This window comes from Heloderma suspectum, chromosome 1, assembly GCF_057233095.1.
Source record: "Heloderma suspectum isolate Gila_16-S chromosome 1, 16-S_ref, whole genome shotgun sequence".
NCBI lineage: Eukaryota > Metazoa > Chordata > Lepidosauria > Squamata > Helodermatidae > Heloderma > Heloderma suspectum.
In genome coordinates this window covers 323,028,411-323,041,351 of record NC_139458.1, presented here as the reverse complement: position 1 = coordinate 323,041,351, position 12,941 = coordinate 323,028,411, and the positions used below count along the sequence as shown (strand labels likewise).

Here is a 12,941-nt window from a genome sequence, read left to right as displayed (position 1 = left end):
GATGGAGTGAATGGGGGTGCCAAACTCCAATGGTCTGAAGGGATGCATTGTCCAATTGGCAGGCACATCCATGATTTCCACTATAAATTGAACATCAGGAATAGGATCGTCCAGGACAGGAGAGGAAAATACTGTAACCTTCCTTCCTTGGAAAGACTCATGACAGGTAAGGGAGGAAAGCCTCGCTCCAATCTGAAAACAGAGGAAAGGGATTCCAAATACTCCAGCTGGCTTCACACAACATGATAATCCACATTCAAGGGTTGAGTATGGGTTCTGTGGGTTGTTGAACTGTAGGTTATTGTGTTGTCTGAACCCAGCCATGATAACAAACCATGTTTGTTAACCATGAACAACCCACAGTTCACAACTTTACAACAAACCATGGGTTTTCTTCATGGGTTGTTTGTGGTTAAGAAACCATGGTTTGTTACTGTGGCTGGGTTCAGATAACACAATAACCCACGTTTCAGCAACAATCCACAGTTCAACGATAACCCACATTCAACCCATACTCGACCCTTGAGTGTGGGTTATCGTGTTACCTGAACCCAGCTCTGTATCATGCGAAATGGATATACACTTGTTTAACTGCTTGTCAACGTGACATATTTAAGGTTGAAAATGGCATCTGTACCTCTCACACTGTAGGATACACCTCAGGCGCATTAGCTGTCCCCAGCCTGGTGCCCTCTAGAAATGTTAGACTACAACTTCCAGCATACTGAGAGTTGTAGTCCAACACATCTGGAGGGCCCCAGGTTGGGGAAGACTAGTATACATGTTGCTTCTTTGTGAAGTGACTTGATCTACAATGTAAACCACTTGCATGTATGGGAAAGGGGTTGGTCTCCTTGAAGTTAAGCTAAACTTGTCCAAGTTAAATGAGTCTGCCTGAAAGGACTAGACATTTATGTTACCTATCGATAAAAGGAAAATGCTAATTATTCTCTCCCCGCTAAACAATAAGGAAGGGCTTGTTTCTTCTTTTTTAATCAAGTCATGAAAGAAATATATTATCAATCTGTCCTGGCACACCTGGCATTAATCTGTAACCTGTTGATTGCTGCTCATTTTGCTGCCCTGAAACACATTTGGAGTTTCCGGATTTCTTTCTGGTTTTGAGTGTGGTGCATTCATTAGGTGCTGACCTTGAGAAGAATACCGGTGTGCATCCAATTGCACCATTCACACACAAACACTTATAAAGAGGAGTGGGCTGGAAGGCTTGGCCATTGATATAGTGCACACCATTGAGCTCACAGCCTACTGCTATCATATCTGGAAACAGAGAAGAGGAACAATGAGTGAACCTGTGCAGATCCCTATAAAGTGCTTTTTCCTACACGATTGCAGAATAAGATGTTTGCCCAGTGACACTGATTAATAATAGTAATACTTAGCATTTATGGGTGCTTAAAGTATTCAAATCACTTCACCTTTTATATTTATATATTCTTGCTTTATGAGACAATTCTGATCATTCTCTTATACAACACACACTCTTATACAACACACATTCATATCCAAGTTTACACTATAGAAAGTTTTTGTTTTTCTGTTCTCTGCCACCTCAATTTTGTGACTGTTAAAAGATTAACGATGAAGAATGCTTGATATTTTGCACCTACCACTTCAACGTACCCAATGGATATGACAACAGAATCTAAAGATAGGGATATCCCAGTTATTTCAGCAATTATTCTATTCACTCTTTCCCAAAAATCTTTTCTAAAAAGGGCAATTCCACTGGATACCTTTTGAAATTGATTGATTGATTTGATTTGAACTCCACCTTTCCACCAAAAAAGGGCAGTCAAGGCAGCTTACACAAAGGCGCAATCCTATGCATATTTAGATGGGGAAAAACCCTACAATTCCCAGCATTCCCCAGCCAGCCATGATGAGTTATAAGACTAAACATGCATAGGATTGTGCCCTAAATCTTTCTTTAGAGGTCTGGCTTTTTAACTGTTAGTGAGTACCAATTTAGAAATATACTTTAATATCCGAAGTGTCAAAACAAAAACAAATCTGAAAAACAAATCTGAAACTAACTCATATTGACACATAGAAAGCATGTTATTCTTTCATTTCAGATGGACAGCCAAAGGACCCTTTGGTGTTTTACATCAGGTGTAGGGAACCTCACGTCCAGGGGCCAAAACTGGCCCCACCTGGAGTTCCAGTCTGGCAGTCTGGCTTTCCCCAGATGCCAATGCCCCTTTCCATTGGTCCTGTCTTTTCCCCCAACTATCATTTGATGGTTTTCTAGCTTTTGTGACTCTTTTCCCCATTCTAAAAGGTCGAAATGCCGCTCCTAAATGCTTGCTTACTGGCAATAAGAGCTTTAAGCAAAGATACGCTGGTATCTCTTTCCTTGCATACCCACTGCACATTTCATAGAAAATACCAAAAGCAAGTAAAGACTTACATGCACACACTCCTCTTTCATACCTAGGCTTGTCCGCAGAATAGTCGCAGTACAGCCCCTTGTGAGGGTCACAGACCTCCGCTTCATTACAGATTTCCCCGGACTGCTTGGCGCACATCTTGCAGCATCCGCACCCGTCCTTCACCAGGCTCACTCCAGGGCTGCAGGTTGGCGCACGTGGGCATCTGCAGGGCCAGTGGCATAACTCTTTGTGTGGATGGAGCTCGCGGCTTTCGGTGGCTTTTCCTCCAGGCTTTCCCTGCTGCCTGTTGCCTTGCACCCTACAAGAAAGCTTTCATATAGGTGGACTTATCTGAGAGCTGGAAAACGTCCAACAAAAATGGTGAAGGTTTGTTTAAAAAAAAATCTGCTGTTGAGATTTATTTTCCTCTTATCACAAAGGGAAAATAAATTGGCAGCCTACAGTACTGTAGAACACAACACTGATTTCCTTTCCCAAAGGCTTATGGTTCATGAAGCTACCTATTCTCCCTATCCCCCCAGCCCCATGATTAATCTCTAAAATGAGAGTGTTGGGGCTCAAGCCCTACCTGAAAACTAGACTTCCTCCGCAGCAAGCCTTTTTTTCAAAGTCATGCCTAACATTTAACACCCCTTCTCTGCTACACCAGCAGTACAAAGACCCTGGCGTATATTAAAAGAAATCATTATTTTAACGTTTCAATGCATAATGCACCTTTCTGCCATATAAGGGCTCCCAAAGCAATTAAGACTGCAATCCTATGCATGTCTACTCAGAAGTAAGTTCCACTGAGTTCAGTGGGATTTACTCCCATGTAAAGGGTTAGAGGATTGCAGCCTAAATGTGACAGATATCCCCGCTATGTTCTTTTAAAACCAGGTCCTGTAAACCACAGCCCTGAGGCAATCACTCTCAGTACAGCCTTCCCCAACATAGTGCCCACCAAATGTTTTGGACTACCCCTTCCATCAGCCCCAGCCAGCATAGCCAATGGTTAGGGGTGATGGGACTGGTAGTCCAAAACATCAGGAGGTCACCAGGTTGGGGAATCTAGGATCAGGCATTCAGGTTTCTCAGGTCGAAGGCAAGGAAACAATGTGTCTACCAACTCTATCCTAGAAGCTGGCCCAGTGGTAGCCATTGGCCCTGCTATGTCAGCAGTGACTCCTTTCCTTTGTGGGGCACAGCTGGGCCACCTGAGAAACTTTTTAATGACAGACTTGGAGCCACTCTTCTCTAACAGGAAGGGACTTGATGGAAATTGTAGGATGTCTGTGCCCCACTTTCCAGGGCTACAGGGTAGCTTTCACTTTCCTGGCCCAGACTAATGTTCACACAGCAGCAGCAAAATTTAGTTTGAATTGGACTGTGAGTGATTCATGTGCTTTTTAAATAACATTTTACTTGGATTCCTCCTAAAAAAAACCTAAGTGCCAACTCATATTGGCTGTTCCGGACATAGTACAGTCCTTTCATAGGACCACTATAGAATACACACAAGGAGTCCACATGCAAGGAGATTTGGTCATGGAGTTGTGTTCTGAGACAGCAGAGTACTGTAACCCTTTTTTGTGACCCTTTTGTGGTCCCTGTGAGTCCATATAGACAACAGGGACCAACAGCTGTGCTCTTCTCATCACACAGACCATGGGAGTTTTCTAGACAAAGAGCCCCGCCTTCCTTATGAACACTTTCCATGGTACCTTGCCATCTCGATACACATTTACAATACTGACATCCTTAACAACAACAGTTTTCCATGTGGGACTTGACTGACATTACATTGTGCTAGAGAAGAAGTTAACTTCCTTGTGTGTCGCCTCTACTGAGGGCCAAGACAGACATAACTTTACATCCCTATTTATGGTAGGTGCAGTGGGTCCAATCCAGATCAGGACTCTAGTGTGCAGGGAGAGGGCATTTAAGATGCAGTTCATCCCCCTGTGCCTATACTAGAGTAGGGATGGACAAATCTGTACATTTTGCTTTCTCCCTTATTCACGTTTTAAATCTCAAGTTCTTTCTCTCCCAAATATGAAAACCTTTGCGAATTTTGGTAAATTCTTATCAGAAATGAACTGAAATGAAATTTTCAGCCATACCTACTCCACAGTAAAAGTGAAAAAAAGAATGAAAGATGTAGCTGTTAGATATGGATGTAAAGTAATGCCTGTTTTGGCCCTCAGTGAGCAGGAAATGGTGTTTAGAGACTTTTATTGCCTGTGTTAACATTCACAGGTGCGGCTCCATGCCATTTTAAAGATACTGTTTTGGTACCTTATGTCAGTGATCTCCAAACTTTTTTGATCGTGTTCCCCTATCAATAAAAAATTCTTGAGCATGCATCCCCAATATATGCATATTTATTTATTTATAAATTATATACATGTAGTACTATACTAATATATTATGTACATTATAAAACATACACAAACATAGAAATTTAAAAAGGATGAGATAAAGATGGAATAAACAATATTTTAAAAATATTTTAAATCTATTTTAATAATGGTACAAAACCTTAAAAAAATTATTGTCCATTTTGTGAGGGTTAGATTAGTTAATACTAGATAATTTATTTATTTATTTATTTATTTATTTCATTTCTATACTGCCCAATAGCTGAAGCTCTCTGGGTGGTTCACAAAAATTAAAACCAAACAACACACAATAAAACAATTTAAAATATATAGAACATTAAAACCACAATATAACAATACAACCACAATAAAATCTAGCAGCAATGCAGGAGTTTAAAATACAGATTTAAAACAGCAAAGCTAAAAATTTAGAAAGCTAAAATGCTAAAATGCCTGGGAAAATAAAAAGGTTTTCACCTGGTGCCAAAAGGAATACAATGTAGATGCCAGGCAAACCTCACTAGGGAGCTCATTCCAGAGCTGGGGTGCCACAGCAGAAAAAGCCCTCCTCCTAGTAGCCACCCGCCTCACTTCCTTTGGCAGGGGCTCACGGAGAAGGGCCGCTGACGATGATCTTAAGGTCCGGGCAGGCACATATGGGAGGAGGCGATCCTTCAGGTAACCTGGCCCCAAGCCGTTAAGGGCTTTGAATGTTAACACCAGCACTTTGAATTGGGCCTGGAAATGGACTGGCAGCCAGTGCAGCTGGAAAAGTAGTGGCATAATATGAGCTCGCAGGCCAGTCCCTGTTAACAATCTTGCTGCCCTATTTTGGACCAGCTGAAGTTTCCGGACCATTTTCAAAGGCAGCCCCACGTATAACGCATTGCAGTAATCCAGACAAGAAGTTATCAGAGCATGGATAACTGTAGCTAGGCTATCTCTGTCCAGATAAGGGCGTAGTTGGTATACCAGCCTAAGCTGATAAAAAGTGCTCTGTGCCACTGAGTTCACCTGTGCCTCAAGTGACAGTTCTGGATCCAAGAGCACCCCCAAACTACGAACCTGATCCTTTAGGGGGAGTGCAACCCACTCCAGAACAGGTTGAATATCACCTAGCCGGGCAGACGAACCACCCACTAACAGTACCTCCGTCTTGTCTGGGTTGAGTTTCAGTTTATTAGCCCTCATCCAGTCCATTACCGTGCCCAGGCACTGATTCAGAACAGCCACTGCCTCACCTGGGTTTGATGAGAAAGAGAGGTAGAGCTGGGTGTCATCTGCATATTGATGGCACCTCGGCCCACACCTCCAGATAACCTCCCCCAGCGGTTTCATGTAGATGTTAAACAGCATGGGGGATAAAATAGAGCCCTGTGGAACCCCATGGCACAATTGTCATGGCACAGAGCAATAATCCCCCAGCACCACCTTCTGGAGTCGGCCATCCAAGTAGGAGCGGAACCACTGTAGTGCAGTGCCTCCAACTCCTAACCCAGGCAACCTATCCAGAAGGATACCATGGTCGATGGTATCGAAAGCTGCTGAGAGGTCCAGGAGAATCAACAGGGTCGCACTCCCCCTGTCCCTCTCCCGGCAGAGGTCATCCCACAGGGCGACCAAGGCAGTTTCCATTCCAAAACCAGGCCTGAAGCCCGATTGAAATGGATCTAGATAATCCGTTTCATTCAACAGTGCCTGGAGCTGTCCTACAACCACCCGCTCAAGCACCTTGCCCAGGAAGGGGATGTTGGCCACTGGCCTATAATTGTTAACATCTTCTGGGTCCAGGTTAGGCTTTTTCAGGAGTGGTCTAATTACTGCCTCTAATTACAGCGGCAGGCACTACTCCCTCTCTCAAGGAGGAATTTACAACCTCCTGGACCCAGCCAGAGATCCCCTCCTTGTTTGATTTAATAAGCCATGAAGGGCAAGGGTCAAGCACACAAGTGGTCGATCGAACTTGGCCAAGCACTTATATAATCCATAAATCCACTTAACTGGGCACACGCTGTCACAATATGCTGAATGCAAATGATCGAGTGAGGGCGCCACTGTCAACTTGCAAGAAGGGGAAAGGTGCGCTTGGCCAGGCTCCTGCCTGTTCCCGTCACTGGCCGTGCACCCTGCGCAGAGTTGGACAGGTATAACAGCCTCCCCGCTTTGGCCGACTGGTGGCTTGGCCTGGGCTGTTAACCCTTCCCGCTCTCCTTTGACAGAGCGAAGGAGAGCGGGAATGGCAGCTGAGAGGAAAGCACGCACTTTATTTTCAGCTTCATTCTGCAAAAGGAGAATGGGAAGGGTTAATCTCCTTCCCACTCTACTTCGGCAGAATGGCAGCTGCTCCGGTGCCACAGCAGAGCAAGCAACTGTGCCTTCCTTTGCCATGCCTGGCAGAAACTGGCACAGTTGCTTTCGGTGGCCGCAGCAGAGGCAGGATAGGACTGGAGCCAAGAGAGAAATGCCACAGAGCTTCCTTCTCGGCTCCCATCACATCCTGTTGCCTCCACTGCAGCCATCATTGTACACAATGGCAGCTCTCCAGGGCAGCGGGAGGCTGTTCAATTATCAGGCGGCTCACGCACCCCACTTTGGAGACCACTGCCTTATGTGACTCAGGAGGTTGGGCAGCTTACTCAAGAGATACTAATGTGGAGGCACGAGGCAGTATGTGTACGTCTTTGCATCCAACTGCATACCAACCACACACAAGCCAAATATTTGACAACCAGGCATATAGTGGGCCTGGAAGAAGTTCAATAAGAGCCTCAATAATATCAGTGAGGGAAAAGAAAATGAAGTCCTGGCAGGAGAGTGTTTGCATTTTCAGCAAGGATTGGCATTCCTATAAAACAAGTTTCAGGAATCTTTCAGGGAAACATGCTATCTCCCAGCTTTCCCCAGCCTGGTGCCACTGCCCCAGATGTGTCAGACTGCAACTCCCATAATTCTCTGCCATTGGCCATGCTGGCTGTGAATGATGGGAGTTGAAGTCCAACACATCTGAAGGCCATCAGGCTGGTTAAGGCTGCTATATACTCTGGGAGGTTATTTTTTCCAGCTCAAATTCCCCAGTGTCAAAATTCTGATATCTCTAAAAAGAGCAGACTGTTTTTCTTCTTCTGAATAAGCTATCTGTTAACCATGCTGGAAAAGAGCCCAGAGCTGCTAATACTGAACACTTCTGCTAAACTCCTTTCAATTAATTTATTGCTTATGACCAGTTTTTCCTTCCCAAGGGAAGCTCAAAGCAGCTAACCACAAAACAGGAGAGAAAAAAACCCTAATACAAAATATCTGAATGATAATCAATATAGCAAAACTTAATATATCTAAAGACAAAACAAGTAAAAGGACAAATTCCTCTCAAAACAATAATCAACAATATAACACATCTATTAAATCTGTAAAATTAGTTCAGTAAACAGGGAGGATCAGAATTGTGCCAACTGGGCCGTCTCTGACCTCCACACTTCCAAGATCCTGTTTGAGCATGTACACCCCAACACACATAGCCATGAGCCATATCCTGAAAGCGAGGAGGTATGGATCACACATGAGAAGCCAACACACAATCACATGTATGCATATAGGCCCCTGTGCAAACAAGACCTTGGACAATATCAGGGCCAGTGGGTACAACCCCAAACCCTTCCTCATGTCTTCATTTGTACAGTAAAAGGCCAGTCCAGCCCGTGTCTACTCAGTAAAACCTATAGAGTTCAATGAAACTTGCTCCCAGTTGAGGGTGTTTATTATTGCAATAGTTTAGGATTGCAATATTGTACACCAGGGGTAGACAACCTGGGGCCGTTCTGATGTTTTGGACTTTGACACCCATCAGCCCCAGCAAGTATGATAAATGGTCAGGGATTATGGGAGTTGTAGTCCAAAACATCTGGAGGGTTGCCTATCCTGGTATACACTTTCACCTGGAAGTAAACCCTTTTGAACTCAATGATTCTTACTTCTGATAACCCTTGCAAAGGATTGGCCCATATAGTAAATTATCATCTGTACAACAATTTTGTCTCTCACTCCCTACTTCATCTGTTATCAAACCCATTTGTCTCCTTTTCCCAAGGCTGTCCCAACACTTTCTGCCTTTCCCTCCTTGAGCCTAGAACTGTGCATCTATTTGTGAAGACATTTCCATTTCCCACCATCACACATTTGTCCAATCTGCGACCATTATGTGACAGTATCTTGCAGCAAAATCCTATGCAATCCTTATCAGAAATAAGTCCTATTTCAATCAGTCCTTCCCCAATCTGGTGCCTTCCTGATGTTTTGGACTATAACTCCCATTATCCCTGACTATTAGCTGTGCTGTCTGGGGCTGATGGGGGTTGTAATCTAAAACATCTGGAGGGCACCAGGTTGAGGGAGGGTGTCCTATTGAGTTCAGTGGGGAGAGGGGGGACAGGGGGACAATCATAGATGTGGTGTGGGTAGAGCTGGAGAGGTTCTGGATACAAAGTCCTCCTAGCCTCCAACCACATGCTCGACATGGGGAAATATTTAGCCAGCCCTGGAGCTGGTCAAAATGATTTCCCTCCCATTGGGAGCCATGGGAGGGAAATGATTAAGAAAAAAACAAATGGAGGAAGAAAAACAAATGCCACTCCTTCCTCACTTCTGCCCTTCTGGCAGAAGCCTGGCAGGGCTTTGGAAGTGCTGGAGTGCTCCGACTGCAAAGCACCCAGACCCAAAGATTGCGCCTCAGCAGGACGTATGGGATCCACTAGAAATTGGCCTGTCTTTTGCCCACTCTTGCTGTAAAGTATAGGTTGGATCCAGACTATTTTCACTTAGGGCAGTATCCAGTGGTATCATTCTGCAAACTCAAATAGTGCTAGTGGAGCTCCGAAGAGTCTTTCTGTTGTGCAAGCACTTGCGCATTAAGCTTTTGCCACCGGTTGCACAACCAGTTGCACAACCACTTCAGCAACCACACTTGCAGAACTGAACTTGTACAAATGTAACTTTAGTTGGATTCTTCTCCTGTGCATAGCTTGGAACCTAGTTTCTACTAGCGCAATGCCATTTGCACTAGCAGAATGACACAATTGGATACTGCCCTTAGTTCCTATTGAAATCATCATTACTAACTTTTCACATCAATTTCAATTCAATCTTAGTTCAGCTGCCAGTATTTTCTGACTACAATCATATATACATTGTTACCATATATTCATACCATAACATACAATATATGCTAGCTCAGTTACACAAAGATTTGGAAAACGTGTTTTGAACCTGATATATCCACGTCTAAGAAAATACAATTAAAAAAAAAACACCTCAGCTTGAAACCAGACAGAGAATTTGGATCCCGAAGCTTATAGCAAGAAATAAAACGTATGAAAAGGTGCAGCAATAGTTTACCTTCAATATTTTCAGAAGTCCACCATTTCATCGTTGAACATATTACATTTGCCTGTTTACAACCCAATATTTTATTATTATTTTTCTTCTATGGTTAATTTTTTTTACTGGGCCCACATCACACCAGCCTAACATACATATTTTCTCAGTCCACTCCACTTGCAGAATTAAAAATAGAAGCATTGTGCATCAATCTCTTGAGGAAAAGGTAATATTAACCAAAATACTTCTGATGAAAATCAATAGTAACATGTAATATTAGTTTTTGTTGAGGATAGGAAACAGCTGTTCAGTCTGAAAAGCTTTGTGGATTAAAAGTGTGTGTGTGGAGCTGGGGAGCTGGTTATGTTTTGTAAGTCCCATTTCCATGTAGTTCAGGTAATTTTCATTGTTTATTGAAAGATGGACAGATTTAGATTTTTAAAAAAATTAAAGCAGTTTCCTAACAGCCAATTCCTTTGTAACACAGGTAGATTGCTCTGTGAAACATGAGAGGGATCTAACTAGGGGAAGGTGTTTACTTACAATGTGGTGGAAAATAATTTATACTTGAAAAGATATAAAGTTTATGAAGATACTCTCATCCCCCCCCTCCTGGTATATATGTAAAGTCCCCTCAAAAATGTAAAAGTCTGAATCGAGAATCGTTTCAAACTTGAAAGTGATGCAGTAAAGCTTCCCTCACAAGTTGGAAAGCATGATATGAAGGACAAACCATTCCCTTAAGTAAATTTAACTTGCTCATGGAGCAAAACAAACGCCTCAGCCTTTGTCCTGCCAAGTAAATCTTTCTAGAAAACTTACCTGTTGCGTATAAGTGATTATAAGGATGGCGGGGATGAGGAACCACTGCATGTTCCTGTGAAGGCAGAAGTGAAAAATGGAGAGCGAGTGAACAGGCTGAGCTGTGTCAGAGCCAACACCGTGCACAAAGTCTCCTCTGTCTCCTCTGCAAACCTACTCTCCTCTGTACACTCACAAAGACACACGTATTCGCACTTGGAATCCTTTACAGAGAACCAGCTTCATCCTGAGTCTTTCAAGTAGCTCTTTCTTTCTCTGGAGGCTTATTCTCTGGGTTAGGGTGGTTGGGTTGACATTACTTTTCCGAGTGTCTTTAATTGTAAAGATATCCAGAAGGGTAGCCATGTTAATCTATTGCAGCAAAAACAACTAAATGTCTTGTGGTCCTTTAAAGACTAACAAATTTATTCTGGCATACGTTTTTGTGAACTAAAGACCACTTCATCAGATGCATGGAGTGTTATGGAGAGTTTCAGGTTTATACACAGTACATTTTCAGAGGCCAAGGTGTCCTTCACTTTTTTCAAATTTCTGGCAACCTGCAAGGCACTGCTCAGACATGGTGGGTGTCTCTGAGGTACAATACCCATTGGAAATACACAGGACATGGCTGGACACTAAGGAGGGGTGTGGCAGCCAAGATATGCCCTCAACTCAGGATTAAAGCCAGGAAGGAAGCAGAGATATGGAAGTGAGTACAAACTGGCTGATACCTCTGCTCTAGGGAACAAACTTCATGGAATACACAAGCCTGAGAGATCTCTGTCCAAATCTCCCCTAGACCTGCCTTATCTAAAGGACTGCAGCCAAGGAAATTATCTGGAGAATTGTATAGTTATGGAGTAACCTTCTGCTTGAGATGGAGTGAGGCTCCTAGGGTGCATGTCAGACTAGGGCTGCATCCTCTGAGGCATGGTGCATTTCTTTCCAGATGTAGCAAGCGTGACACAACCTTAAGACCAGAATACTTGTTCACTCCCTTTTAATTATCACTGAGCACTATTCCACTGAGGGACACTTCCCACACTACAATACTGTAACACTCCAGTGCTCCCATACACCAAGGGAGAAAGATTAATTCTCTAAGAAAAATAGGTGCTGCTGAGTGGGCCTTCCATCTCTTTCTTGCAATGCATCCTATTGCTACTTCCAAAAACATATGGGTACACAGAACACATCGTAGGGCTAGATTTAGGCATTTTGGTATCATGTCGGAGAATGAGATTGCACCAACTCATAATGGAGCAGCTCTTGGCCCTGATAGCCCCTCCTCCTTCTCCTCACCAGTACTTCCCTATGACTGAACAAAGTCCATGGGTGTGGTTGGGACTGCAACAACTCCATCTGTAGTTTTAGCTCGGTGAAACAGCAAAGTCAGCAGACAAGCTGCTTAAGGAAGGCTTGTGAAAGATGAGTCAGACAAATGTCTTTTAATGGTGTCAGTGCCGCAAACTGTTTGTCAACAAATTCAGAAAAAAGCAAGGCACTTTCGTGGGGCTTTTTTCCTGTCTCTTCTCTGCTTCCATGTAAGCTCCAGAGAGACATTTCTGCTCCTCAAAATATGGCTAAGAGTTTACTCAGGCCCATCTCCCAAGAGCTCCAAGCTGAACTGAACCATAAAATGTCCTGCAGACTTCTGCTTTCAACATTCTGTACAGCGGTGAAGTTGCCTTATGGCTCTCATTCAAGCAAGTTGCTGATTACAAGTACGGCTCTAATTAGCTGGAGTCGGCCTGACTTGAGATGGAGGGGTCCCATTTGTCAAAAGAGTGGTAGTTGAGTGCTTTGGAGAGCAAGACTCTCTCTTCACGGCCACGCCAAGGCAAAGACATTTGAACTATTTAACCCTTCCTTTAGAGAGTGACAGGAGTTCTGTCTTTGTTCCTATGAGGTAGCTTTAATAATACAGAACACTAACAGGCTTGGAGAAATAAACAGTTCTTCAGTATTACGCAGTACAACTGTGACCAGC

General features: G+C 43.5%; 1 protein-coding gene across 1 annotated transcript in view; it reads right to left on the bottom strand.

Moving 5' to 3' along the window:
• Window positions 1-12,941, bottom strand: part of CCN6 (cellular communication network factor 6) — a 28,169-nt gene that overhangs the window by 3,339 nt on the left and 11,889 nt on the right. The window contains exons 2-4 of the mRNA XM_084827323.1: window positions 10,970-11,024; window positions 2,435-2,726; window positions 1,039-1,281 (exon numbers count right to left, since the gene is read on the bottom strand). Of these exons, the coding sequence (XP_084683449.1) occupies window positions 1,039-1,281; window positions 2,435-2,726; window positions 10,970-11,020 (586 nt within the window). The 5' untranslated portion in view covers window positions 11,021-11,024. The remainder of the gene's footprint in view (window positions 1-1,038; window positions 1,282-2,434; window positions 2,727-10,969; window positions 11,025-12,941) is intronic.